Raw genomic sequence first — 27,622 nt, 5'->3', positions numbered from 1 at the left:
CTGAAATATATTAATTGAAGTTGCCAGCCACTTCACCTCACATGCTATTCACAAAATACAGTAGATCTCTGCGTTGTTGACTTTAAAATATATCTACTTTCAGCAAAATATTATGTTGCAGTATTGTGCAAACGTTTTTCGCAACTTTATTGGACCGTTCCAAGACAATACAGAAGACGGTCGGAGTTTCAACGTTTTCTTCAGGCAAGAATAGGCACATTTGGAGTAAAGTAAAATGCCTCGAGATTTGCTAGTTTAATGAAACGGATCGACAACTAAATGCTGTTGTATTCGAACTGAAAGTCTTCGTTTTAAAACTTATCGGAAGGTAGAGAAAGAGACCGCTCAATACGCCGCAGTCAACGTCCATTACGCGTGGCTTTGCCGCGCCACTCCATTTGAACTCGGAAAAATAGGGTTGTGACTTGAAGGCATCAAAGGAATCGGACATTTAATTCCTTTCTTGTAGACTCCTATCCTGCTTCCTCGAGGCTAGCTGCACGAGGATCAGAAACGCAGGTGAGACACCAATGCAATGCAAAACACATCAATACTGTAGTCACACAATGTTGCATGCAGCTTGCATTCTCTGGTTTGTAAACATTGGTTCATTATTTTTCAGAATCATTGCTCTTTTGAGAAAAACAGTGCTACGTTTAAATTAAGTAGGTGTAGGCTATCTAGTCAAGCTTGTTCAAATATATGTTAAATGCATAGCCTATATAAGAAGAATAGCCTATGCAATTTAGGAGCCTCTGCATGTGGTAGCCTATTGAATAACTATGTAACTGCAATAACAACGGGTTTGTTTGGAATGAGTTAGAGATCAGAGGGTTTCCTCTTGATTTATCAGTTAAATGAATGCACCCTTCATGAACTACAATGCTTCAAATTACTTATAGCCATTAATCCATATCCCCTATGCCATGCACCCTTTATAGCCTTATAATGTCTTATGAAGGCTTCATTAATAATTGATAAGATATACACAAAGGTGACCACATTTACAAACCACAGGGTAGAGTCCAGCTGGTAAGAGTTTACCCATGTTTCTCTCTGAGGAACACAGCACAAGCAGTCAGTCACAGGTCACTGCAAATGTGGGCACATTGTGTCCGACCCAAGTGGGTGTAAATCTATCAGTCAGAGAGGCTTCTAAACAGCTTCTACCCCCAAGCTATAAGACTCCTGAACATCTAATCAATTGGCTACCCAGACTATTTGCATTGCCCCCCCCCCCCCCCCTTTTTTTTTTTTACGCTGCTGCTACTCTCTGTTTATTATCAATGCATAGTCACTTTAATAACTCTACCTACATGTACATATTACCTCAATTACCTCGACTAACCGGTGCCCCCGCACATTGACTCGGTACCGGTACCCCCTGTATATAGCTTCGCTGTTGTTATTTTACGGCTGCTCTTTAATTATTTGTTACTTTTATTTCGTATTATTTTATATTGTATTTTTTGTGTGATTTTTTTTGGGTATTCTTTCTTAAAACTGCATTGTTGGTTAAGGGCTTGTAAGTAAGCATTTCACTGTAAGGTCTACGCCTGTTGTATTCGGCGCATGTGACAAATACAATTTTATTTTATTTAAATGACGATTGTGTCACGTCTGATGAGACCCAGCTGTTTGTTCATTCAACAGCATGCGCTGTTTGTTGACTCACCGCGCTTGACCGGTGACTCACGCGCGGAACCGACTGGCACCGGCTGATGAATAGAATGTAATGGAATTGAATTAGTTCTATTGCCACATTATCCGTGGCATTGAAATAGTTATTGGACCGGTTTCCTGGACAGAGATGAAAGCTAGTCCTCGACTAAAAAGCACTTTCAATCGAGATTCTCCTTTGAGCATTGTTAGTCCAGGACTAGGCTTAATCTCTGTCCGGGAAACTGGACCATTATGTTCAGATGACAACTTTGGATGTTCATATCTGCAAATATAGGGTAATATAGCCACACACACACAATAATGATAATCATGTCCTGTTGTGAGAGTTCAGTTTCAAGTGTATTTGCATAATGAATACCATTGGAGGCTGGTGACTTGAAATATTGAGGAGGATGGGAGACCCAAAAATCTAAAGCATTTAATAAAGACATGTATTGTACAATATTATGGGGAATGGGAATGAGAGGGCTACTTACAGTGTTGGAAAGGGATCACAGCAGTGATTGTATGAGGCACGAGTTGAGGTGTTCAGAGGCTTGACCAGTGCAGAACAGGATTTGACTGGGAAGACAAAAAACAATAACACAACACACTACACAGTAGACAAATGAGTTAATCCAAGCAAGGAGTAAAATCATTTATGTGTAAAAATGTGATTGTGTTTGTGTATGTGATTGACTGTACATACAGTAATGAGAGAAAATTGATAGGGGTACTCACAGTGCTTGGAGGGGAAACATTATATGTGCCAGTGGATGAGCCACCACATGAGACGTGGCTTCAGTTCATGTCAGGAGAAAGTTGACAATGGTAGTGGAGTAGTCATCACCTCTTAGTCAGGGAACAGGAGGGGACTTAGCTGTAAATACAAATAGCAGATATATTCCATTACAGCTGCGCCATCGTAGGTTTGGACAATTAGTTTCTCTGCAAGCAGACTGGTGGCACCATAGGTCCCAGAGCGGTGGGGCAATTTTGACCCCCTGAGGCCTGGAGTTTTTCCTTATATGTTAACCTAACTAGGAAAACTCTGGACCCTATAAGGTATGACAGTGATTAATCAGTTGTAAAAAGGTTTTATATGGGCTATGATGGGAACAGTTTTTCCTAATCAGGTCACATGGTACCTTATATTTGTTCATATAAATTATATTTAGACTAGATTAGGAGGGGTATTTACTCTACCCAGACACATAGACAACAACTGATAGACAATAGAACTCACAGGGCTGAGCGTGCTTTATGCATGTTTGCATCATGCAGGCCTATGCAACTGTAGGCCGTATAAAAAATTTACTCACATCTGTCGTAATTTTGGATTAAAAACGTATAGGCAGCCTAGCCAGCCCAATTTTGAATATAAACAACATTTGATCCCATTCACATTTTCTCCTGACACACACATGGACTATAAATACATTACCAATTAGTTTACCCTGACCAGATGGACAGGGCACATAGGCTGTATGCAGCATGCAGCTGCTCTTATTAGTAGCCTACTGTTGATCTGACTGAGAAATCGTATCGTTTTCATCCCATACAGCATGTCAGATTTCTAATGTTTAGGTGTAGTCTAGGCTGCTGCAACATTTATGTCATGAGTTTTTGCTTGTGTCTGTCCGGAGTGATTATGTGTTATCATCTTTGCTAAATAAATATTGGAGGAAAGTGGAAAGCCTACTTGCGCGCATGCAAAAAATGCCCTGCAAATCTAACTTTTAAAGGATGATGCGATGGAAGCTATCAAATCATTCGGAATTGTTTTCGACATCCCTGAAAAGACAGTCGAAAGTTCGATATGTTTAGCAAGTAAAGCATCGTAATGTGCAATTACCTCTGCAAGCTCCTTGTAGTTGCCTTTGTTGGCGGAACTCTCCTTCTCGTCGTGTCCTCTAAAAGCAAATTCTTGCATGCCCAAAAACGCAGTGGTGTTGATAAGCCACTTGAGAACATCCCTGTTTCTTCTTACTTCCTCGTTGTGTTGCGTAGTTTGAATACGCAGACATTCGACATAATCGATGCAGCTTTTACCCAGAATCTTTAATCTGATGTGGACATTTATATGCTCCCTGCTTTTGTTTTGCCATTTAGCTGAACGATCGATTCTACCAAGGCTTTCCAAAAAGCAGGCAGGGCCAGCAATACAGGTGGCTTGATGAAAGGCTCCCTGTTAACCAGCTATACTTTTGATACCAGTTGGTATTGAACTCCCTCACCTTTTCATCCTTCTTCATGAAACTGATTTCAGACAGAGGTCGACCCTCGCTTTTAATTCGCACCTTTTCCGTGTACCCCAGAGAATGAAAGGGGTTCTCCAACAAAAAGTCCACAACATTTTCGGCAGTGTTGGCCATTCTACCATTTTGGTGGAGAAAACTGCACATACGAGCTGTTAGCTAGCTAGCTACTGAAGTCAGCAAGGGACATTTAAATAAATTGCACTAACTGGAAACAAAAATAAAGTTCTAAAACCAAGAAAACAATTTATAATATACCTCCTCCGTCTCCTGTAATTTGAAAAAACTAATTTGAATTGAAAAATATGGAAAAAATGCTCAGCTATCACTCTTCACTCTTAATCTCTATCCAACAATGTCACCAAGCTTCTCAACACATATAACCCCCATAATGCTCGGTGGCACAATCCCAATACAACACACTAGGTTCATTCTCTGATCCTAATTCTATGATTGGATGGACAACATGTCAGTTCATACTGCAAAAGCTTTGATTGGTTGGAGGACGTCCTCCGGAAGTGGTCATAATTACCATGTATGTCTATGGAAGGGGGTGAGGCATACTAGCCTCCTAGGTTTTATATTGAAGTCAATGTTGCCAGAGGAGGACGGAAGCTAGCTGTCCTCCGGCTACACCATGGTGCTACCCCAGACAGTGCTGTTGAAGTTACTGTAGACCTTCATCGCAAAACAGTGTATTTTAATCAATTACTTGGTGACATATGAATATCTTTAGTATAGTTTCATCTAAAACTGATAACTTTTTAAATGTTTAACTATTTTCATTTTTATGAAATTTCACTGAGGAGGATGGTCCTCCACTTCCTCCTCTGAGGAGCCTCCACTGATGAATACATTGGAAATGTTACTCACCAGGGTAACAGTGAGAGATGCTGAATGTGCGTGTGAGAACTCCTGACTCATTTGTGAATGGAGGGAATGTGTGATTGCTGTTGTTCTGTATCAGATGCCTCATTCAGGGAGGAGCGAGAGAAAGAGAAACAGATGAGTGAAGAGGGTGAAGAGTAGAGAGAGAGATATAATAAAACATATATATAGAGAGAGAGTGATGAGTGGAGAGGTAGATAGAGGTGTATGGTAAGGTAGTGAGTTGTTATCCAGCGGTACTCTCAACATGTCCTCTTCTCTTTCTCAACAGCAATCTCACTGTTACCCTGGTGAGTAACATCTTTCTCCAGACATTCAGCCTCTGTATGTAATGGTACTTCAGCTGGGTTGTATAATTGCACAATCAAAGGATTCATGTAGCCCACTTTGGGACCATGGGTTTTTCATGGTATAGGGCCCTATAAAATAACGTGATGTGGAGAACGTGGACGGAAACACCGAATCCATTTACATTTTAGTAATTTAGCAGACGCTCTTATCCAGAGCAACTTACAGTTAGTGCATAAATTTTTTATATTTTTATTTCATACTAGCCCCCCGTGGGAATCGAACCCACAACCCTGTCGTTGCAAACGCCATGCTCTACCAACTGAGCTACATCTCTGCCGGCCATTCCCTCCCATACCCATGACGACTTGTGCGCCGCCCCATGGGTCTCCCGGTCACGGCCGGCTACGACAGAGCCTGGATTCAAACCAGGATCTCTAGTGGCACAGCTAGCACTGCGATGCAGTGCCTTAGACCACTGCGCCACTCGGGAATCCAGACATTATAATGGAGTTCAACAATGTAAAAAAATTTATTGAACATTTTAGCAGACGCTCTGCAAGTGCCATGCTCTACCAACTGAGCTACACGGGACTAACTTAGCTGGGAATCAACTAAATGTATTGAAAATGTATTAATTTGACCAAGTTTATCATAAGACATTAACAGAATGCATGAGTGATTCATATTTATTGCACATTTCTGAAGGGGCAAGGAGAATCCCCCTGCCTTCGGAAAGTATTCAGACCCCTTGACTTTTTCAACATTTTGTTATGTTACAGCCTTATTCTACAATTGATTAAATTCAATTTTTTTCCTCATCAATCTACACACAATACCCTATGATGACAAAATGAAAACAGGTTTTTAGAAATTTTAGCAGATTAAAAATTATAATAATAGAAATAGAAATACTGTATAAGTATTCAGACCTTTTGCTATGAGACTCGAAATTGAGCTCAGGTGCATCCTGTTTCCATTGATCATCCTTGAGATGTTTTTACAACTTTATGGAGTCCACCTGTGGTAAATTCAATTGTGTGCACATGATTTGGAACGGCACACATCTGTCTATATAAGGTCCCACAGTTGACAGTGCATGTCAGAGCAGAAACCAAGCCATGAGGTCGAAGGAATTGTCCGTAGAGCTCCGAGACAGGATTGTGTCGAGGCACAGATCTGAGGAAGAGTACCAAAACATTTCTGCTGCAATGAAGATCCCCAAAAACACAGTGGCCTCCATCATTCTTAAATGGAAATAGTTTAGAACCACCAAGACTCTTCCTAGAGCTGGCCGCCCGGCCAAACTGAGCAATCGGGAGAGAAGGGCCTTGGTCAGGGAGGTGACCAAGAAACCAATGGTCAATCTGACAGAGCTCCAGAGTTCCTCTGTGGAGATGGGAAAACCTTCCAGAAGGACAACCTTCTCTGCAGCACTCCACCAATCAGGCCTTTATGGTAGAGTGGCCAAACGGAAGCCACTCCTCAGTAAAAGGCACATGACAGCCCGCTTGGAGTTTGCCAAAAGGTGCCTAAAGGACTCTCAGATCATGAGAAACAAGATTCTCTGGTCTGATGAAACCAAGATTGGACCTCAGACTGGTGCGAATGTGCATCTTCTTTACCTTTCAACAGGACAACGACCCTAAGCACACACCAAGACAACGTAGGAATGGCTTCGGGACAAGTCTCTAAATGTCCTTGAGTGGCCCAGCCAGAGCCCGGACTTGAACCCGATCTAACATCTCTGAAGAGACCTGAAAATAGATGTGCAGCGATGCTCCCCATCCAACCTGACAGAGCTTGAGAGGATCTGCAGAGAAGAATGGGAGAAACCCCCCAAATACATGTGTGCCAAGCTTGTAGTGTCATACCCAAGAAGACTCGAGGCTGTAATCACTGCCAAAGGTGCTTCAACAAAGTACTGAGTAAAGGGTTATATAGTATAAATTTGCAAACATTTCTGAAAACCTGTTTTTGCTTTGTCATTATGGGGGTATCGTGTGTAGATTTATGGGGGGGGGGGGGGGGGGATAATTGAATCCATTTTAGAATAAGGCTATAACGTAACAAAATGTGGAAAAAGTCAAGGGGTCTGAATACTTTCCAAATGCACAGTAAGCTACAAAATAAACTTTCCAGTGACACTGACTCACCCAATGATTAAAATGATTAATAGGCTACTCACCAGTGATGGCCGATTGCTCATGCCAATATCTCAAGAGCTGTTTGCTCAGAATTGCTCAAAAGTTGTTGATAAAAAATATTTATCTTCTACAGACAGATTAGTCCTCTCTTTTCAGCAGTAGGCATTTGCTTTCCAAAAGGTAGGCCTAAGTTTTTCTCACAATTGTATTTATACATTTGTGAAAGGCAAACTGACAGCTGCAAACAACCATAGAAATATGATCCATAAATGGGAAGTCCCCATTCAAGTCAGGTCTGGCAGCCATTGCTAGTGTACCCATGAGTTTAACAGTTAAAGTGCCAGGGTTAGAGGTTCCAAAATCCTTTTATGGAATATATCTATGGCTATAACGCAACAAGCTGTTCTATATTTGGCTCACGTGCTGCCCAAATTGCGGCCTTCCCAACTGTAAGTGCTTGTGATAAAACTTAACCTACAGCTATTTTTTAGAAGCTATTAATCCTCTGTAGATAAATTATGCTCTCTGGTGTAGTATTTTGAATAATTGTATTTATGTCTGTTCAGACAGGAGCAATATAATTTTGGGCAAAATAATGTAATAACCAAAAGAAGATACATAAGGAAATAATAATCCCAGACCTCAAAAGTGGTCTCCTGATGTGGTTTAAGCGTTGTTGTGGACTTAAAACATCAAATTTAGTTGTTTTTGTATTTAAAAAGGGTGATTTTGAGAGCGAAAACATGAAGAAGAAAAAACATGGAAACGAAACCTAGAAAAACTAAACGGAGAAAATGTAATTTGGGAAAACAAAACAGATTTTATAGGGCCCTAATGGTAGCATATCCTTAGCCATGGCTCCTGTTTTCCAGCTTAGTTTGCCGGTGGCGTGGGCCTCTACCGGGAAATGGTGTGTTACTATGCCATAGTTAGTATGACAGCATTACTTTGACGGGTGGAACAGGCCGGGTCTGAGGCAGAATGTGATGTGTAGGTGAGGACTTCAGGAATGGAAAATCTGGAGAGGTCACATCTGCTAGAAAGAGAGGGAGAATAAAAAAGTTTCTTATGAGAACTAGAATGTATCTAACTGAAGGGATGGGAGGGGAAAGAGAGTGGGGGGTGGGTTAGGGGTGAGGAGGAGATTAAGAACAGATGAGGGAAAGAGGGGGTGTATGGGGGAGGAAGCGGGAAGGAAGATATTAGAGCGAGGGTGTGTGGGGGAGGAAGCGGGAAGGAAGATATTAGAGAGAGGGTGTGTGGGGGAGGAAGCGGGAAGGAAGATATTAGAGAGAGGGTGTGTGGGGGAGGAAGCGGGAAGGAAGATATTAGAGAGAGGGTGTGTGGGGAAGGCATTGGAGATAGATGGAGTGGGGAGATGTTTCCAGTAGGTAGAGGCCCTCTCCTCGATAGAGATCTGGTGTGATGCTCTATTCCTGCCCTAGCGACTATAAACCACCCTAGGTGTGTGTGTGTGTATCTACTCTCAGACCATCAATTTAGAATCATATCAACACTCCGGAGTCATTGTAACAGTCCATCTCTAAGCTATATACAGTACCAACATGCTGAGCCAATGGCTTTTAGTTCAACAGCATCTGCAGAACAACAGCACAGAGAATAATTATCACTGGTCTTAAAGTTATTTTTGAAGGTTTTACTTGGGAAGGTCATAATTGATGGTAGTTGTCTTCCCTACTCTAGTTGAAAGCAAGTCCCGCCGTATAAGGGTGTCTGTTAAATTGCTGAAATGTTCCTTTAGAATTTAAAGAAGCCACACAGCATGGCTAGAGCACGGAGAAAACACTCTTATTTCTGTTCTAATTGTGTATGTGGTGATTCTGTGGTGGTGGTGTGGTAACTACCACAGTGAGGTTTACAGAGCTGGGTGTGTTAGCTGTTAACTAGCTTTTAGCTTCTATGGCAGGGCTGATCAACCCTCCTGCTGAAGAGCTATGGCAGGGATTTGCAGGTTTTTGCTCCTACCATGCTCTAACACACCTGATTCAGCTAACCAAGGTCCTGATGGGGGGGGGGGGGGGGGGGGGTTGTAGTACTGCTGGAGCAAAAGCCTGCATTCTCAGAATGTTCTATGTCTCTCTCTTACTCCCTCACCCTCTCTCTCAACTATGTAATAAGAAGACGTGTCTCTGTGCTGGGCTCTGCTGTCAGCTAGCCAGCAGTATGATGGAGACTCTCCACCATAAAACTCATAAATCTGCAAACAGACTCATTAATTTAAGAAAGTCTTGAACGTTCGTGTGGGGTTGAGTTAGGGGCGGTGTCCGTGGGGGTAAATTGTGTGTGGGGGTGGTAAATGAAGGGCATTAATGATGTCTTCATAAACCTCCCACTTTACTCTTCACCGTTTCACACCTCCCTCTCTGGGTCACCATCCTGACACACACACACCTTTCCTCACTGCCAGCTACAGTAATGTCCAGGTCTAATGGACCGTCAGGTTGTTCTTCATGTTTATCAGTCTGCCATAAGCACAGAGATGATGTATTATAGAGTATTTTTTTACAGATCTACTTTTTGTTAGTCTCTCTACGTCAGTGTGTGTTTGTGGGTTGGAACGGTCTCATCACACCTAAACACAAGATCCATCTTCTCAATGAGACTTTAACACTGTGACACTGACTGGGAGCAAATGGTGTTTTGTTCCCTGGCCAGGAGGTGTTATGCCGTGTGTGTTCACATGCTAGTCGGTACTAGGAAACAGACATTTCTGAGTTGCTGATTCGTTGAATGCAGCACAAGTATTTTTTTAGTTTTTATTTAACTTGACAAGTCAGTTACGAACAAATTCTTATTTACAATGTCGGCCTACCCCGACCAAACCCAGACGACACTGGGCCAATTGTGCGCCGCCCTATGGGACTCCACAGCCGGATTGTGATACAGGTGGGAATCGAACCAGGGTCTGTAGTGACACCTCTAGCACTGAGATTCAGTGCCTTAGACCGCTACTCCACTCCTTGAGTATAACTACAACCACAATCACTTAGCAAGTCGGACATATAAGAGTTTCCTAGTTCCGACTAGCAAATGTATGCGGCAAAAGGGTTAACGCTTTGAACACACCGACTGTGTCTTTGCGCAAAATAGTATGCAGCATCATCTAGATATGTGTGCAACAAAAGTTCAACATTCACCTTCTGCTACCATTTCTGTCAACCCGTTTACACATACAGTTTGATAAATCCAATGTATGCACCACACAGAACGCACTGCAACTGCCTCTGCAACGCAATGCTGCAAGGCAAACGCAGCGTTCCATTGGGTTCCATTGGAAATGAATGTACTTCTGGTGTACCAAAACGCAAAAACACAGTCGGTGTGTTCAAAGCGCAGGACACTGTACGCAGTCGGAGCCGACAGAGTGTTGCAGTCTCATTTTACGTCACAAAATGGGAAGCTCCTTGTTGGCGCACAAACGTACTACGTACAAGTGCGCCCCATGAAATTTGGAAGATAACGAATACTTCCTTGCGTAGACTTGAGGGGCAGTATTGAGAAAGTTTTGCAACGGAAGTCCCACCCCTGTGTCTACATCACATGCTTTCTGGTATTTATAAACACGGAAGCAATGGACATGCTGCTACTGCTATTCTCCTTGCATGTTTGCTTTTATTTCGACATTCCCTATGCAAATGTATATCTCTGTCCAGTTTTGAGGAGCGTCTGTCCGAGGAGGTGAGACGATACGAGCACCTCTTTAAAATCCTTCAGGGCAGTTGTATATGGACCATAACGCAAAGTCAACAGCTGGGGGGAGATAGCACAAAGACATGGAGACAGATTCGGGACCGGTATGTTCGCAACCTGGTAGGTCATTTACTGGGGGTATGTTGCATGTTTTATTTTATCATTAACATGTTAAGGTGTAGGTTAATTTACTGGTGGTTTGCCTTTGTGGATTTTGCCTTATTTCCCCCTATTTCACCTTCGCACATATTCTTAATGCACCTTTTATTTGGCACAATGGTCGTCTTCTTTGTAACTTGTGTTTTACATTGCACTATTTTCCTCTTGTTATATTTTGTTAATTTAAATAAATCAATTTCTAGCAGAAGGTCTGCAAATGTCTTTGTCTGGTTATTTATACTTGTGGCAGAAAATATTGCTATACTCTGAAGCACTCACTCAGTAAGTTTGTAGTGCTTTGTACATGGTCTATGCACAGTGCCTCCAGAAAGTATTCATACCCCTTTACTTAGTCCACATTTTGTTGTTTTACAGCCTGAATTCAAAATGGATTAAAAAAAAAAACATTATCTCACCCATCTACACACATACATAATGACAAAGTGAAAACATGTTTTTAGAAATGTTTTCAAATGAAATAAATTATCTCATTTACATAAGTATTCAATCCCCTGTTAGAATCACCTTTGGCAGCGATTACAGCTGTGAGTCTTTGTGCGTAAGTCTCTAAGAGCTGTCCACACCTGGATTGTGCAACATTTTTTTCCATTATTCTTTTCAAAATTCATCAAGCTCTGTCAAATTGGTTGTTGATCATTGCTAGACAACCATTTTAAAGTCTTGCCATAGATTTTCAAGCAGATTTAAGTCAAAACTGTAACTCGGCCACTCAGGAACAATCACTGTCTTCTTGGTAAGCAACTCCAGTGTAGATTTGTCCTTGTGTTTTAAGAAATTGTCCTGCCGAAAGATGATTTCATCTCCTAATGTCTGGTGGGAACCAGACTGAACCTGGTTTTCCTCTAGGATTTTGTCTGTGCTTAGCTCCTTTCCGTTAATTTTTTATCCTGACCCCCCCCCCCCAGTTAATGATTACAAGCATACCAATAACATGATGCAACCACCACTAGGCTTGAAAATATGGAGAGTGGGACTTAGTAATGTGGTGTATTGTATTTGCCCCAAACATAACACTTTGTATTCAGGACAAAAAGTTAATTGGTTAGACTTTTTTTTTTGCAGTATTACTTAAGTGCGTTGTTGCAAACAGGATGCATGTTTTGGAATATTTGTATTCTGTACAGGCTTCCTTCTTTTCACTCTGTCCATTAGGTTAGTATTGTGGAGTAACTACAATGTTGTTGATCCGTCCTCAGTTTTAAATTCACCATTGGTTTCCTTCCTCTCCGGCAACTGAGTTAGGAAGGACGCCTGTATCTTTGTAGTGACTGGGTTTACTGATACACCATCCAAAGTGTAAATAATAACTTCACCATGCTCAAATGGATATTCAATGTCTGCTTTTCTTACCCATCTATCAATAGGTGCCCTTCTTTGCTAGGCATTGGAAAACCTCCTCTTTGTGGTTGAATCTGTGTTTGACATTCACTGCTCGACTGATGGACCTTACACAGAATTGTATGTGTGAGGTAAAGAGACGTGGTAGTCATTCAAAAATCATGTTAAACACTATAATTGCAGTTCATGCATCTTATTTTGAGACTTGATAAGCACATATTTACTTATTTAGGCTTGCCATAACAAAGGGGTTGAATATTGACTCAATACATTTCAGCTTTTCATTTTAAATTAATTTGTCAATATTTCTAAAAACATAATTCTACTTTGACATTACTTTGTGTGTAGGCCAGTGACGAAAAAATCTAAATTTAATCAATTTTAAGTTCAGGCTGCAACACAACAAAATGTGGAAAAATTCAAGTGGTGTGGATACTTTCTGAAGGCACTGTAGATGGGACGGCAGATGGGGTGTGTTCTTATTGTCTACAGCTAGACAGCCATTCTCACCCATAGCAGGAACATCCTAATTGAAATGGTTGAAATGCTACTACACATAACAGAAGGTTGTACATGACCATGTAGATTAGGCTATTGTTTACATCTGGACATACATTCTCACCAATGTACCCTAGCAGGAAGGTCCCATTCAAAGGTTTACATAACACAAGGTTGTACATGGCCATGTAGATGAGGTTAATGTCTTGAGGGGGTCTGTCCTTAATGTCAGACAGTACATGTTACAGAACCATGTAGTCTGTACTAGCCTTAGAAAAATATATGACAAAAACAACATGAAAATGAAGTGTCTGTCTTTATGGTAGTCTTGTATTGTGATTTGTAAATTGATAGGAAACAAAGTTTCTCTCATAATTAGTGTACGAATACTACAACCGTAGGCCCATCTCTCAGACTAGAGCCATTGGAAAAACTCAATAGGTTTTTGGCTGCCACATCCAAAATACACTGCTCAAAAAAATAAAGGGAACACTTAAACAACACAATGTAACTCCAAGTCAATCACACTTCTGTGAAATCAAACTGTCCACTTAGGAAGCAACACTGATTGACAATAAATTTCACATGCTGTTGTGCAAATGGAATAGACAACAGGTGGAATTATAGGCAATTAGCAAGACACCCCCCAATAAAGGTGGTTTTGCAGGTGGTGACCACAGACCACTTCTCAGTTCCTATGCTTCCTGGCTGATGTTTTGGTCACTTTTGAATGCTGGCGGTGCTTTCACTCTAGTGGTAGCATGAGACGGAGTCTACAACCCACATAAGTGGCTCAGGTAGTGCAGCTCATCCAGGATGGCACATCAATGCGAGCTGTGGCAAGAAGGTTTGCTGTGTCTGTCAGCGTAGTGTCCAGAGTATGGAGGCGCTACCAGGAGACAGGCCAGTACATCAGGAGACGTGGAGGAGGCCGTAGGAGGGCAACAACCCAGCAGCAGGACCGCTACCTCCGTCTTTGTGCAAGGAGGAGCAGGAGGAGCACTGCCATAGCCCTGCAAAATGACCTCCAGCAGGCCACAAATGTGCATGTGTCTGCTCAAACGGTCAGAAACAGACTCCATGAGGGTGGTATGAGGGCCCGACGTCCACAGGTGGGGGTTGTGCTTACAGCCCAACACCGTGCAGGACGTTTGGCATTTGCCAGAGAACACCAAGATTGGCAAATTCGCCACTGGCGCCCTGTGCTCTTCACAGATGAAAGCAGGTTCACACTGAGCACATGTGACAGACGTGACAGAGTCTGGAGACGCCGTGGAGAACGTTCTGCTTCCTGCAACATCCTCCAGCATGACCGGTTTGGCGGTGGGTCAGTCATGGTGTGGGGTGGCATTTCTTTGGGGGGCCGCACAGCCCTCCATGTGCTCGCCAGAGATAGCCTGACTGCCATTAGGTACCGAGATGAGATCCTCAGACCCCTTGTGAGACCATATGCTGGTGCGGTTGGCCCTGGGTTCCTCCTAATGCAAGACAATGCTAGACCTCATGTGGCTGGAGTGTGTCAGCAGTTCCTGCAAGAGGAAGGCATTGATGCTATGGACCGCCCGTTCCCCAGACCTGAATCCAATTGAGCACATCTGGGACATCATGTCTCGCTCCATCCACCAACGCCACGTTGCACCACAGACTGTCCAGGAGTTGGCGGATGCTTTAGTCCAGGTCTGGGAGGAGATCCCTCAGGAGACCATCCGCCACCTCATCAGGAGCATGCCCAGGCGTTGTAGGGAGGTCATACAGGCACGTGGAGGCCACACACACTACTGAGCCTCATTTTGACTTGTTTTAAGGACATTACATCAAAGTTGGATCAGCCTGTAGTGTGGTTTTCCACTTTGATTTTGAGGGTGACTCCAAATCCAGACCTCCATGGGTTGATACATTTGATTTCCATTGATAATTTGTGTGTGATTTTGTTGTCAGCACATTCAACTATGTAAAGAAAAAAGTATTTCATAAGTTTATTTCATTCATTCAGATCTAGGATGTGTTATTTTAGTGTTCCCTTTATTTTTTTGAGCAGTGTATATGACAAAAATGAGCACAAGGATGAAGGTGTCTGTCTTTGTGGTCCCGTGTGGCTCAGCTGGTAGAGCATGGCACTTGCAACGCCAGGTTTGAGGGTTTGATTCCTATTGGGGACCAGTATGAACAAATGCGAAAATGTATGAGCTCACGTCTACCATGGTCGTCAAGTCGTGAAATCTGCCAGCCCACGTCCAAAAGTATTGAAAATGTCTTTCCTCGTCAATGCTTCGCATAGGTCGGACAAGAGACGTATTCTTCATCATCCCGTCTAGTAGTGTTCAGTGGACAAATATGCCACTTTCTCCCTCGTTTGTTAGCACTTCAAGCTCTTCCAATTTGGAGGCAGACATGTGTGCTTCTGTAGCTAATTAAATCCTTAAAGTAGAGTTGAAAGCATAGAACACCAGACATGTAGCTAGATAGCTAGTATTTGTAAACAGGCATATAACACTGGATCCTGAAGTTCAAATGTCGTCGCTATCTAGAGTCAAAAAGAGTGCCTCGGCCCCTCTTGCTTGGTAAGCTACTCTGGCACCCCAAGCCCCCTAGTGGATATACACTACACAAGGTGGACTTCCTCTCTGGGTGGAATGGCAAGGAAAAGTGTCTGTTGTCCCCAAAAACCGACTCCACCTATGAACATGCACGTGCGTAGATCTACGCACGTAAACAGTGTAGCGGCCTTTAGAGGGAGGTATAACTCAAGCCTCGTTCACATTACCCATAAGCACTCCGTTACGTTGCGACGGATGTCATGCATTTCAATGGGGATGTCCAAAACAGAGTGGAAACGCAATGCCCCCTTGCGGTTGAAGGCTCCATTGCTAGACAGATGCTGCAAACTTTGAAATGTTTCAAACTTTGCGTTGTCTTCGGTCCTGCCAGAGTCCGTCGAAGAACGGGAAGTTACCAAACCACAGACAATGAAAATATTGATGGTTTTATGGGATAGCTAGCAACTTGTAAACAATTACTCATTCCTATAAGTGAGTACTATTTTAATAGTAATGTTAAATAATTCATATTGGCTGCTGAGCCAATTATATTATATGACTGTTCCCTCTCGTTTAAGTTTTGTGATGGTAATGACATTTGTTTTGGATGATAAGCTAGCTTCAGATTCAGATCAACTTTATTATCCCACCAGGGGGAAATTCATTTTTTGGAAATTCATGTGCTTAAAATTCATGTGCTTAAAAAGACGGTACATAAAACATGAAAACACATAAAATACACAATAGAATTAAAGTGAAAGTGCAATAAGTTGTACACTCGAGGGACCAACAGACTATCTATTATACAGCCTAATGTCTGTTGGAATAAAAGAGTCCCCATAAATATCTGTTTTGATTTTCTTTTGAAGAAGTCTCTTTCCCTTTGTCCGGCTGCTGCTGTGACTGAATTTTGAGTGAAGGGGAAATGTAAAATGCTTTCAAGTTTTAGGAGGATGAGTTTTGTGTACAGTTTGGTGGCTGATTCTTGATCTATACCAATTATCCTTCCCGCCGTCTTAATCAAGCGCTGAAGCTTGACCTCGCATGTTTCCAAACCCCCATATCAGACCAAAGGACAGCACATTCTGCAGGACACATTTCTAGAACATTTGTAAGATATGGCGGTCAACATTAAAATGGTTCAGTTTGCGTAAAAAAACATTCTCTGTTGTAATTTCTTTATCTTTGCAAAGGCACAGTCATTGAATTTCAGTTTATTGTCTATTTCGATTCCCAGGTATTTATATGTGGTCACTCTATCGACTGATTCCCCGTTGATCATCGTAGGGGGTAGTGGAGTTTTGTTCCTTCTGAAATCAATTTCCATCTCTTTTGTTTTCTTAACGTTTATTTCAAGAAAGTTATCTGCGCACCACTGGACGAATTTGGATGTTTCTCTGTCAAAACCTTGACGAGGCTTGGTCTGGGGGGAGGAAACCCAGAACAGCGGTGTCATCTGCATATTTAAAGAATTTGTGGGCTGAGTCAGAGGCTTGACAATAATTTGTGTACAGTGTGTACAGTATCGGTGAAAGTATGCAACATTGAGGGGCTCCCGTATTCACCGTTCTAGATGTAGAGATGGCAGAGTTAAACTTCACTTGTTGAGTACGGTTCACAAGGAAACTATTAATCCACTTGATCAGTAGAGCGTTGACACCCAAATTCACCAGCTTGTCCACCAGTAGGTGGGGTTGGATGGTTTTAAACGCGCTACTGAAGTCAATTAATACAATTTTCACTAGGCTATTTGCCTTTTCTAAATTTTCGTAGATATTGTTCAGCATGACCAGTAACGCATCATCAACACCCCTGGAAGCACGGTAGGTGAATTGGTTTGGATCTAATCGGGATGAGAGACCAGAGATAATTATTTTTTGAATTATTTTTTCAAAACATTTCATGTCAAGCTTGACTTGCTATAAAGTTAGAGAAACAAGTTGAGGAAAAAGTAACTAAACAAAGCATGCTTTATTATCACCTGAAAAATACATGTATTCTCTCTTGAATAAAAAGGTCATATTTAGCAATCTCCCAAAATAAATGTGATCTATTACGAGAGACACTACACTTGTGCATTCAGTAGTGGAGCAAGACTCTGTGAAGATGACGTACGATGTACCTGTGATATAACACCGTTTTGTTTTGTAATGTTCGATGGGCATTTAAGGTGTGACAGTTGATCTGACAGGGGACAAGCGTCAAATATGTGTGTCTGTGTGTGTGGTAGGTGTGCCCCTCTCACCTCCCCTCAGGGACACATGCTAAAGTGTGAGGGCTGAGGAGTGTGGGAAGCGGAATTCCCATCTCAGACCTGTGAAAAGAGACACTAGAGCATATGTCACAGACTCCACCAATGTCCTCCTGGCAGCATGGGCTGACAGGGTAGTGGTGTCACGACCTTTTCTCACCTTTTCTTTTCATAAAATGTCATGTTTTTTAAAAAACATGACCACTATTGTCCTTCTCTCCCTCTCTTTTTTCCTCTTACAGTTCACCACCTGAAGAGTTGATGGTTGTGGGTTGATCCATTGGAGCGCCCTCTACAGCCAGCACTGTACCAGTAGCCCTTGCCATTCCAGTACTGTACCAGTTAAGGCTGTACCAGTGCCATTATGTTGTTGTCTCGCTGGTCTCTGCTGCTACTCTGGTCTCTGCTGGTTCTGCTGGTCCACTCCCCCCTGACCCAGTCCAGACCAGCTGCTTCCCTCACTGACACAGACAGTGACACAGGTAAGAGACATGGGCCACATAAAGATCTTATATTCTCTCTCTCCTCTTTCTTGCTTGCTCTCTCTCGGCAGGGCTGCGTCTCATTAGCCTTCTGTGTGTGCTTGCTCTCTCTCGGCAGGGCTGCGTCTCATTAGCCTTCTGTGTGTGCGCGTGCTTGCGTTTGCTCGCTTGTGTGTGTTTAACGTGAACCTTCTCTTCCTCTTTCTTATCTGCTCTTTTTCATGTCAGGCTGAGGGTTCTGGGTTTAGGCTGCTTCCATGATGGTTAAATCCCACTGACTCTGTTCTGCTGTCTGGAACTGTTCAGTTAGCAGTGGGTCTCTATTCTGAGCCATAGAACTGAACATACTCTTCAATTTATGCGTGTGCGTGTGTTTGGGGTTGGGGAGGTTCTATATTGGTCTAGAAAGGACCTCAATCTTCAAGGTTTGTCCATTTAGTTTAAAAACTGAGGATGTTTGCAGTGATTTTTCATGGTGCAACCACGGTTTAGCTTCTTCACCGCTGGCTATGGTTTACATATCCTGTCCCCACACACGCACACACACACATACACACACACACACACACACACACACACACACACACACACACACACACACACACACACACACACACACACACACACACACACACACACACAGACACACACACACACACACACAGTTGGATGGATGTGGAACAGAAAGGCTGTGTTTGGTAGGAAAGGATGAATGCTGTCTGAAAGGAGCTGGTTTTATTTCTATTGGCGAGTCCTGTAACCACGACCATCCTGACCAGCCCTAACACCATGTGGTGTGTGCGTGCTTGTGTGTGTGTGTGTATTTTGGATACAACCATCTGGCTTCCAGTGGAGAGAATGTGTGTTTGATACAGTTGTTTTGGAACCCATAAATTCTTGTTTTTTTCTCAGTCAAAAACACCAAAATGTAACTTCTGCTGCAAACAATTTTTCCCATTCTTTTTATTCTCTCTCTCTCTCTCTCTCTCTCTCTCTCTCTCTCTCTCTCTCTCTCTCTCTCTCTCTCTCTCTCTCTCTCTCTCTCTCTCTCTCTCTCTCTCTCTCTCTCTCTCTCTCTCTCTCTCTCTCTCTCTCTCTCTCTCTCTCTCTCTCTCTCTCTCTCTCTCTCTCTCTCTCTCTCTGTCTATCTTTGACAACCTTTCATTAGTAATATTCCCCCTGCTATGAGCAGACAGTATTCAGGACTTCCCATAATGCAGTTTCTGTAAACCTCTCCCTGTAGATTACAGACCTGCTGTAGTGAGGTTGGGAGCTGGGATTCCGGGATGGTCTATGTCACTCTGTGGTGGTGATGATTATGGACCTAATCTCTATAGATTACAGAAGATATGATGATGAGTCGTGCTTTCTCTGGTCGCAGTCCTGCTGAGATGTGGGGAGGGAAGGGATGCGGCAGAAAATGTCCTTAGTTAGTAATATAGTGGTCCTCTGTAGCTCAGCTGGTAGAGCACGGCGCTTGTAACGCCAAGGTAGTGGGTTCGATCCCCGGGACCACCCATACACAAAAAAAATGTATGCACGCACGACTGTAAGTCGCTTTGGATAAAAGCGTCTGCTAAATGGCATATTATTATTAGTAGTAGTTATATATTGTATAGTAATCAATATATACGTCCTGCTGAGAGATGGAAAGGGATGTGTGGTAGAAAATGTCCCTGCTTATAATAATCCCATATCTGACGTGGCTGGATCTGTGAATGCTGTGGAATGGAACCCTATCCGACTGTCTCTAATGGTAGAAGGAAGAAGGCTTTTTCTCATTCAACGTATTCAAACAGGACCCATTATTAAAGCTCTGGAGCGCTCCTCTCCCCAAACTCACCCCTCCTTCCCCAACTCACCCTCACACCCATCCTTACCCTTTGTTTGCAACCATTTGTCAGAATGAAGGTGCTGATGATTAGTGTGTTTGTTTATCTCTGAACTGGGGGTTAGGGAGCTACAGGGGAACTCTGAAGGAGTGGTGGTGTGTGTGTGTGCGCTGTGGCCACAGTCAGGGCACCTTAAAAGGTGAAAGGTTCATCTTTATGCCGTTTCCCTTCCCACTCAGCAGGAGCATCTCAGACCCCCCACAGAGTAACCTTGTCTCAGCCCTTCCTGTTTGCACACACACACACACACACACACACACATATTGGTTTCTAACTCTGGCATACGTAATCGTTTAAGAACTACAGCAATACTGAAAGTGTTCCTCTCTCTCCATAGCTGACATGCTTACATCGTCTGAGGATGAAGATGATGATGAAGAGTCTTCCTCAGAGGAAAAAAAACTGTACAACAACCAGAAGCTCCAACGTAAGCCCCTTCCTCTGACCTCTTTCCCCCACACCTTACCTGTCACTCCCCTTCGCTCCCTCTAACTTTATTAGTATGAAAAAGTAGGAGCCAAACCAACTTACAAAAAGATTGAGATTGAATACAAAGTTAGAAATATAAATACCTCTTTCGCTCTAGCGATGGCTCCTCGGTGGGTGACTCCAGACAAGATGGAGAAGAGACTCCATGCCGTTCCTGCCAGTAAGACTGTTAAATTCCGTTGCCAGGCGACTGGTAATCCCACTCCAACTTTGCGGTGGTACAGGAATGGAAAAGAGTTCAGGAGAGACCAGCGGATTGGAGGCTTCAAGGTATGTATGTTTGTACAGCCCTCTGCTACATACTGTGTTGTCTGTATAGTGCATCATCAGTAAAGTCAGCAGATAAATAGCATACCTTAAAAGTAAAGATTAGATTACAGTGCCAAGGGGTAGCATGTATAAAGATAACAGCAACGGTCCAAGCACTGAACCTTGGGGAACACTACATTTGACTTATTTCTACTTTACTACATTTCAATCACAAACACCACACCAAATGTGTATTTTTCTTGGTTACTCTTAACGTTTTCACTCCCTTGACTCTCTCTCTCACCCCCTCCCTCTTTCAGCTCAGAGACCACATGTGGACTATAATAATGGAGTCTGTGGTTCCGTCTGATAAAGGCAACTACACATGTCTTGTGGAGAACAAGCACGGCAGCCTCACACACACCTACCAGCTAGACGTAGTAGGTCAGTATGTGTTTGTGTTTACTTCTGAGATGCGTACATAGAGAGATGTATATGTGTATGTTTGCATCACTCACGTTTCATGTGTGTTTGTGTGTTCTAGAACGTTCCCCTCACAGGCCCATCCTCCAGGCAGGCCTGCCAGCTAATCGTACGGCAGTGGTGGGTAGCGACGTGGAGTTTGTTTGTAGAGTGTTCAGCGACCCTCAGCCCCACATCCAGTGGCTCAAACGCATCACCATTAATGGCAGCAGAGTGGGACCAGACGGACTGCCCTACGTACGCGTACTGAAGGTACACACACACACATATATCTACGTACGAATTCTGAAGGTTAACACACACTGTATTCACGAGGGCTACCCCACATAAACATCTCTATCACTCTCAGACTGCAGGGTTTAACACCACAGACAGGGAGATGGAGGTGTTTACGCTGAGGAATGTGTCTGTGGAGGATGAAGGAGAGTACACCTGTCTGGCAGGAAACTCTATAGGAATGTCTCACCACTCTGCCTGGCTCAGCGTGATCAAAGGTACACACACATAAATAAACGTGATTATTCTTAACTTTATGCACTTTGTGTACAAACCTTTGCAGCCCATTGTGCTTTACAAATGTGCACTTAAAATGGAAGAGAACAAACAATCAAATGTTTTTTTTAAATGAAGAAAAAAAGAAAAGCATGAATTCATCCCCCTTCACTCCCTCTTCTGCAGACACGCCCCCCTCCCCCGTACCGTCTCAGGCCTACCTGGAGATCTTCATCTACTGTGTCGGCTTCTTCATTATCATGCTCCTGGTCGCCATGGCGACCGCCTGCCGACTACGCTGCTCCCCGAAGAAGAACGACTTCAGCAGCCAGCTGGCTGTTCACAAACTGGCCAAGAGCATTCCCCTACGCAGACAGGTAGCACACACACATACCCATGACCCACGATCGTGTGACGCGTAACCTTTGCCTGAGACGTGAATACTTTTTTTCCTGAGCTAATGCCTAGTCTTTAGTTCAGCAGGCTAACGCTTACCATATCCTCTCTCACTGCCTCTCCCTCTCTTTCTCTAGGTGTCAGTAGACTCCTCCTCCTCTCTGCAGTCGGGGGTGTGTCTGGTCAGACCCTACCGCCTCTCCAGTGGAGCCACACCCAACCTGGCCGGCGTGTCAGAGTATGAGCTGCCTGCGGACCCGCTCTGGGAGCTGTCACGAGACAGGTACTAGAGGGCTTATATCCCTGCATAGAGAATACACAACCTATAATTTAGGCAATACATAACATAAGGCATACATAACCCTGCATATGGCATACATAATCTGCATAAGGTGCTTATAACTTAACCAAGGGGATTGATAACCTCCATGAACAGGACATTCATAGTGTCTGTGTTCTAGGCTGTCTCTGGGGAAGCCACTGGGTGAAGGTTGTTTTGGTCAGGTGATGCTAGCAGAGGCTGCAGGTCTGGACAGAGAAAAACCCTCCCGTCTCACCAAGGTCGCCGTGAAGATGCTTAAAGGTTTGTGAAACTACTGCTGACTACTTCTTGAAATATAAATGAGAATAAACTTAGATTTTGGTATCATATAATTTCTAACCCTGAAAAGAGTGTTTGTATTGGTTGATATTGATGTGATGTCACGTCCTATTTCCTGTGTAGCGGACGCCACAGAGAAGGACCTGAGTGATCTGATCTCTGAGATGGAGATGATGAAGATGATCGGGAAACACAAGAATATCATCAACCTGCTGGGAGCCTGCACACAGGACGGTAAGACTGGCGCTGTGTGTGTGCTTGTGCATGTGTGTGTGCGAGCGTATGAGCAGAATAGCAAAGCATAAGTACAAAGAGGCACAGTACGAAGGGATAAAGATAACAGCAGGGGTCCAAGCACAGAACCTTGGGGAACACCAAATGTTACATTATAACTGGGGTTTGGCAGTATCCAGATTTTCATATCGTCATACCGTCCTTCTCATCTCGGGATTTATTGTATTACCGTCTTAGTATACAAGGGAGTGCTAAAAAAGCAAAAAAAGCCCATTGGTCATCCATTACCAGAATGCTAACAAAAATTGCACAAACTAATAGTGAATTTCAATAGAGGCTGCTAGCTAAATATGCTAAACGAGCGCAAACTAAATAAACTAACTGCAAAGACATGCAATCCAGCTCATACAGCTATACAAGTATAGGTAGTAGCTACTGAATGTCATTTTTGAACACGTTTGGACATTTTCAAGCGGATGTGAACGAGAGACATTGTGCAAATGAACAAAGTTTTGACACATGCTTGTCTGAAGGAAGAACAGTACTGGCTCTGGAGCAGTATGTGTACACGCTGTGTCTGTGTGGAGTCTGTAGTTGTTAGGGTAATGGGCCTGCCTGCTCTGCTCGGCCGAGAACGGAGAGGAGGAAAAATAAACACGAAGAAATCAAGATCGCAGCAGTGTCAGCTTTACAGATAACTCATCCAAAGCACTTTGACTTCTCAAACACGGCAGAAAACGTCTCTTTATTAATTCAGCCACTTACTTAGCTAACTAGAAAGTTAAACCAAATAGACAGCTGGACTCACCAGCTCCCGTTTTCTCCCATTGTGCTATTTACAAACAAGTGACTGGCTCAACTGTTCTGGGGAACTACAGTAAGCTTCATAATGTAAAATAATGTGACAGGTGAAATGAAGAACGCAATCTGCTTTATCACCTAAAGTATTGCACAAGTTGACTGCAGGTATTAACTTAAAAAGTTGCTACAAATATTCAAATTGAACGAAAAACTTCAAATAAATAGTTTTTATATAGGTTATATATTGTGAGTTTTTGTGAAAGAGCGCAGTTAGAAAGATATGGCATATAGAAGCATACTAGATGGACATCATGAAAATGATCGGAGGAAGTTCAGGAGTAAAAACAAACAAAATATAATTAGTGACTGTGTCCATAAAATGTATATAGTATGTATAAGCATGAAGTAGAGGCCTAAGCATTGTTGTTCACTAGTTTACTCCAATTAGGGAGGGGATGGTGAGGTTGGAAATTAATAAAGGGAAATATATATATTTTTAAAGGATATGTATGTATATATGTATGTATGTGTGTATATATATATATATATATATATATATATATATATATATATATATATGTGTATGTATGTGTGTATGTATGTATATATATATGTATATATGCGAGAGAAAAAAGAAAAAAAAACATATGGGGGATTGGAAGTGATGCAGACAATTACATTGATGGAAGTTACAATCTATCTGCAATATTAAAGCTGATCTACCCCCTAAAAAAAAGATTTAGAAAAAACAAAACAAGGTATTACAAAAATCAACAAAAATCAATAAATAAATAGTTTTAACGGTGTTGAAAAACCATCCCGTGGCTTTTTCCAAATACCCCTGTATACGCTATATACGGTATACCGTCCAAGCCTAATTATAACCCTCTTCTCTCTCCAGGCCCTCTCTACGTGGTGGTAGAGTATGCATCTCAGGGCAACCTGAGAGAGTACCTGCGGTGTCGGAGGCCCGTGGGTCTGGAGTACTGGTCTGGGTCTACCCAGGCCCCCTTGGACAGCCTGGAGGTCAGGGAGCTGGTGTCTGCTGCCTACCAGGTGGCAAGGGGCATGGCCTACCTTGCCTCACAGAAGGTCAGAGAAGAGACCAGTGTTATTGTCTCTCTTTCTGTCTGTCTCTCTCTCTTCGTTTGCATCTATTATTTTCTCTTACTCTGCTTCTCCCTTTCTCCTAGAAGTGTGGACATTTGTGTCAATCAATGAATTAATCAATAAGTTGTTTGTTTTGTAGTGTATCCACAGAGACCTGGCAGCCAGGAATGTGTTGGTGACAGAGGACAATGTGATGAAAATCGCAGACTTTGGGCTGGCCAGAGACATCCACCACATAGACTACTACAAGAAGACAACCAACGTGAGTAATTTGGTCTAAATGGAGCGGGTTGACTTAAACAGACAGACAGACATATAGATGGTTTAACCCCTTGTTTTCTTCACAGGGTCGTCTGCCAGTGAAATGGATGGCACCAGAGGCTCTGTTTGACCGCATCTACACTCACCAGAGTGACGTGTAAGTCTCACACTCTTTTAATAGACATCATGTTGTGTTGTGCCATGGCGTTGCGTTGATCCATCACGTTATGTGTCCAGGTTTATTTTCAAGCCCACCAATACATGTCTCTGATAAAGTGATAGTTAATTGTATTGAATTCTGTGTGTATGTGTGTGTTGTAGGTGGTCGTTTGGTGTGTTGCTGTGGGAGATCTTTACTCTAGGAGGCTCTCCCTACCCTGGTGTCCCTGTAGAGGAGCTGTTCAAACTGCTAAAGGAGGGACATCGTATGGACAGACCAGCCGCCTGCACAGAGGAGCTGTGAGTACACACACACACAGTATAATGTCCTCACAAGTATAGTAATACAAGTATAATAATGTCCTTGCACGTATAGTAATGCAAATACACAGTCTGTTCTTACCCGGTGGTGTTTGTTCTCAGGTACATGATGATGAGAGACTGCTGGCATGCTGTTCAGTCTCACAGACCAACCTTCCAACAGCTGGTAGAGGATCTGGACCGCACACTCTCGCTCATGGCCAACCAGGTAAACACACACACACACACAGTGTCATTTTCGTATAATTTGAATTTTTCGTGTCATTGAAAGACCTCCTGTAGCTCAGTTGGTAGAGCATGGCGCTTGCAACGCCAGGGTTGTGGGTTCGATTCCCACGGGGGGGCAGTATGAAAAATGTATGCACTCACTAACTGTAAGTCGCTCTGGATAAGAGCGTCTGCTAAATGACTAAAATGTAAACAAATGTAAAATGTTTCCCTGAACGTGTCCTCTCTCTCTCCCTCCTGCTGTCTCTGCTCTCTCTCTAGGAGTATTTGGATCTGTCCATCCCTGTGGTCCAGTATTCTCTAGCGGGTCCAGACACCAGCAGCTCCTCTGACTCCTCCAGGGAGACGACCCACAGAGCAGAGTACTCTTCCCGGAGCCCGTCCCAGACTTCCACCCTGCTCTACACCCAGCACACCCCCCCTAGGACCCCTTCTCGAACCTCTACCCTGGCCTACGACCACCATATTCCCTCCCGGATGTCCATCCTGACCTACACCATACCTACCCAGCACACCACCACCTGGGGACACAGCCAACGTTGATCTACACACCTTAACCTATCCACCTCCCTTTTAGTCAGTCCCTACCATGATCTCTGCTTTCATCTCAGCTACTACTGCCCCCCTCCTACAGCCAGCCTTTCCTACCCCCAGCCCCTCCTACCCCCCACCCCCAGGCTTCTACCCCCAGCCTCTCCTTGGTGACTGGGAGACCTACCAGAGGGCAGGACACTAGCTGAGTGCTTTAACCCCTCGTTCTCCAGTCTGCCCCGGAGCTTAGTGGTTTCATTTGACCTGCTCTGCATTTCTGGCGAGAGGCTCATTCACAAAGATTAAGACTATGGCAAAGATAGACACACAGAGGGTTATAACAGAGTCATAAGACATGAAATATACTTTTTTTTACAAAGACTGGGCTCTTCTCTTCTTCTCCCTAGGAGTATACTGAACTATTAATACAAGGAGACTCACACAGGAGCAAGAGGCAGAGGAGGAGGCTGCTAAACATTATTTTCATTGCCATATTATGCAACAAGCTGCTGCTTCACTGAGTAAACCATACAGGATATAAAAAGGAAATCTTACCATGGGAAAATAAATAATTCACTTCTTTTGTAAATATATTATGAATTGTGTAATATGAAAATATATTTCCTGTATTACTTTTTTACATGGTTGCTTGTTTTTATCCCTGTCAATGAAATTACACCTAAGAGAGGAGTGGATATCATGTTAGAATCAGAGGAAAGAAGTGGGTAAGATGCTATGTGTTTTAATAAGCTAATATCATTCCAGCAGTGTTAGTCAGGGCTTGCCTACAGTAACAGCATCACTCTCTCCTCTGGACTCTATGGACACCAGTGTTATGTTGAGGGTAATGATGATGTTATTGATAATGTAAATGGTTTTAAAACCGTGGCAAATGCACTTATCGACAATGGAAGTCTACCTTCCTTTACAGTGAATGCCTTTATTAAAGGACTGTTAATAAAGAAAACAGTATTACAAAACTTCATTGAAGTCTTTTTGAATGAGAAAGAAAATAGAGAGAGAGAGCACATGCTGGAGTGATCAGTCAGCCAAATGTTGCGTAGTAGTGCTCCAGGACTTCAGAGGCTGAATAAAGGACAGGTGAAATACTGTGTGATGAGAGAGAGGGAGGAGC

General features: G+C 43.1%; 1 protein-coding gene across 2 annotated transcripts; it reads left to right on the top strand.

Annotated features, from left to right (window-relative positions):
• On the top strand, window positions 1–27,467 carry LOC311100049 (fibroblast growth factor receptor 1-A-like). Of its 2 annotated transcripts, XM_084140792.1 has the most exons (18): window positions 1–519; window positions 5,080–5,098; window positions 18,001–18,240; window positions 20,470–20,559; window positions 20,719–20,891; window positions 21,191–21,314; window positions 21,415–21,605; window positions 21,703–21,847; window positions 22,032–22,222; window positions 22,379–22,524; window positions 22,703–22,824; window positions 22,966–23,076; window positions 24,779–24,969; window positions 25,127–25,249; window positions 25,335–25,405; window positions 25,570–25,707; window positions 25,831–25,936; window positions 26,218–27,467. In XM_084140792.1, exons 3-18 carry the CDS (start codon window positions 18,123–18,125, stop codon window positions 26,497–26,499), a joined length of 2,322 nt encoding a protein of 773 aa, XP_083996918.1. In that variant the 5' UTR covers window positions 1–519; window positions 5,080–5,098; window positions 18,001–18,122; the 3' UTR covers window positions 26,500–27,467. The 2 variants fall into 2 exon arrangements, with proteins under 2 accessions (XP_083996918.1, XP_083996917.1); XM_084140791.1 differs by lacking the exon at window positions 5,080–5,098.
• The last annotated feature ends 155 nt before the right edge of the window (window positions 27,468–27,622 follow it).

Source organism: Coregonus lavaretus, assembly GCF_964263955.1.
Source record: "Coregonus lavaretus genome assembly, chromosome: 24".
Taxonomy (NCBI): Eukaryota; Metazoa; Chordata; class Actinopteri; order Salmoniformes; family Salmonidae; genus Coregonus; species Coregonus lavaretus.
Note: the sequence above shows the minus strand (reverse complement) of the source record. Positions and strands in the feature narration are given on the sequence as shown.

Coding starts and splice junctions, on each gene's coding strand:
- LOC311100049 (XM_084140791.1), top strand. CDS start 18,123: ATGTTGTTGTCTCGCTGGTCTCTGCTGCTACTCTGGTCTCTGCTGGTT. Junction 20,892..21,190: donor AGCGGATTGGAGGCTTCAAG/GTATGTATGTTT, acceptor TCCCTCTTTCAG/CTCAGAGACCACATGTGGAC. Junction 21,606..21,702: donor CCTACGTACGCGTACTGAAG/GTACACACACAC, acceptor TATCACTCTCAG/ACTGCAGGGTTTAACACCAC.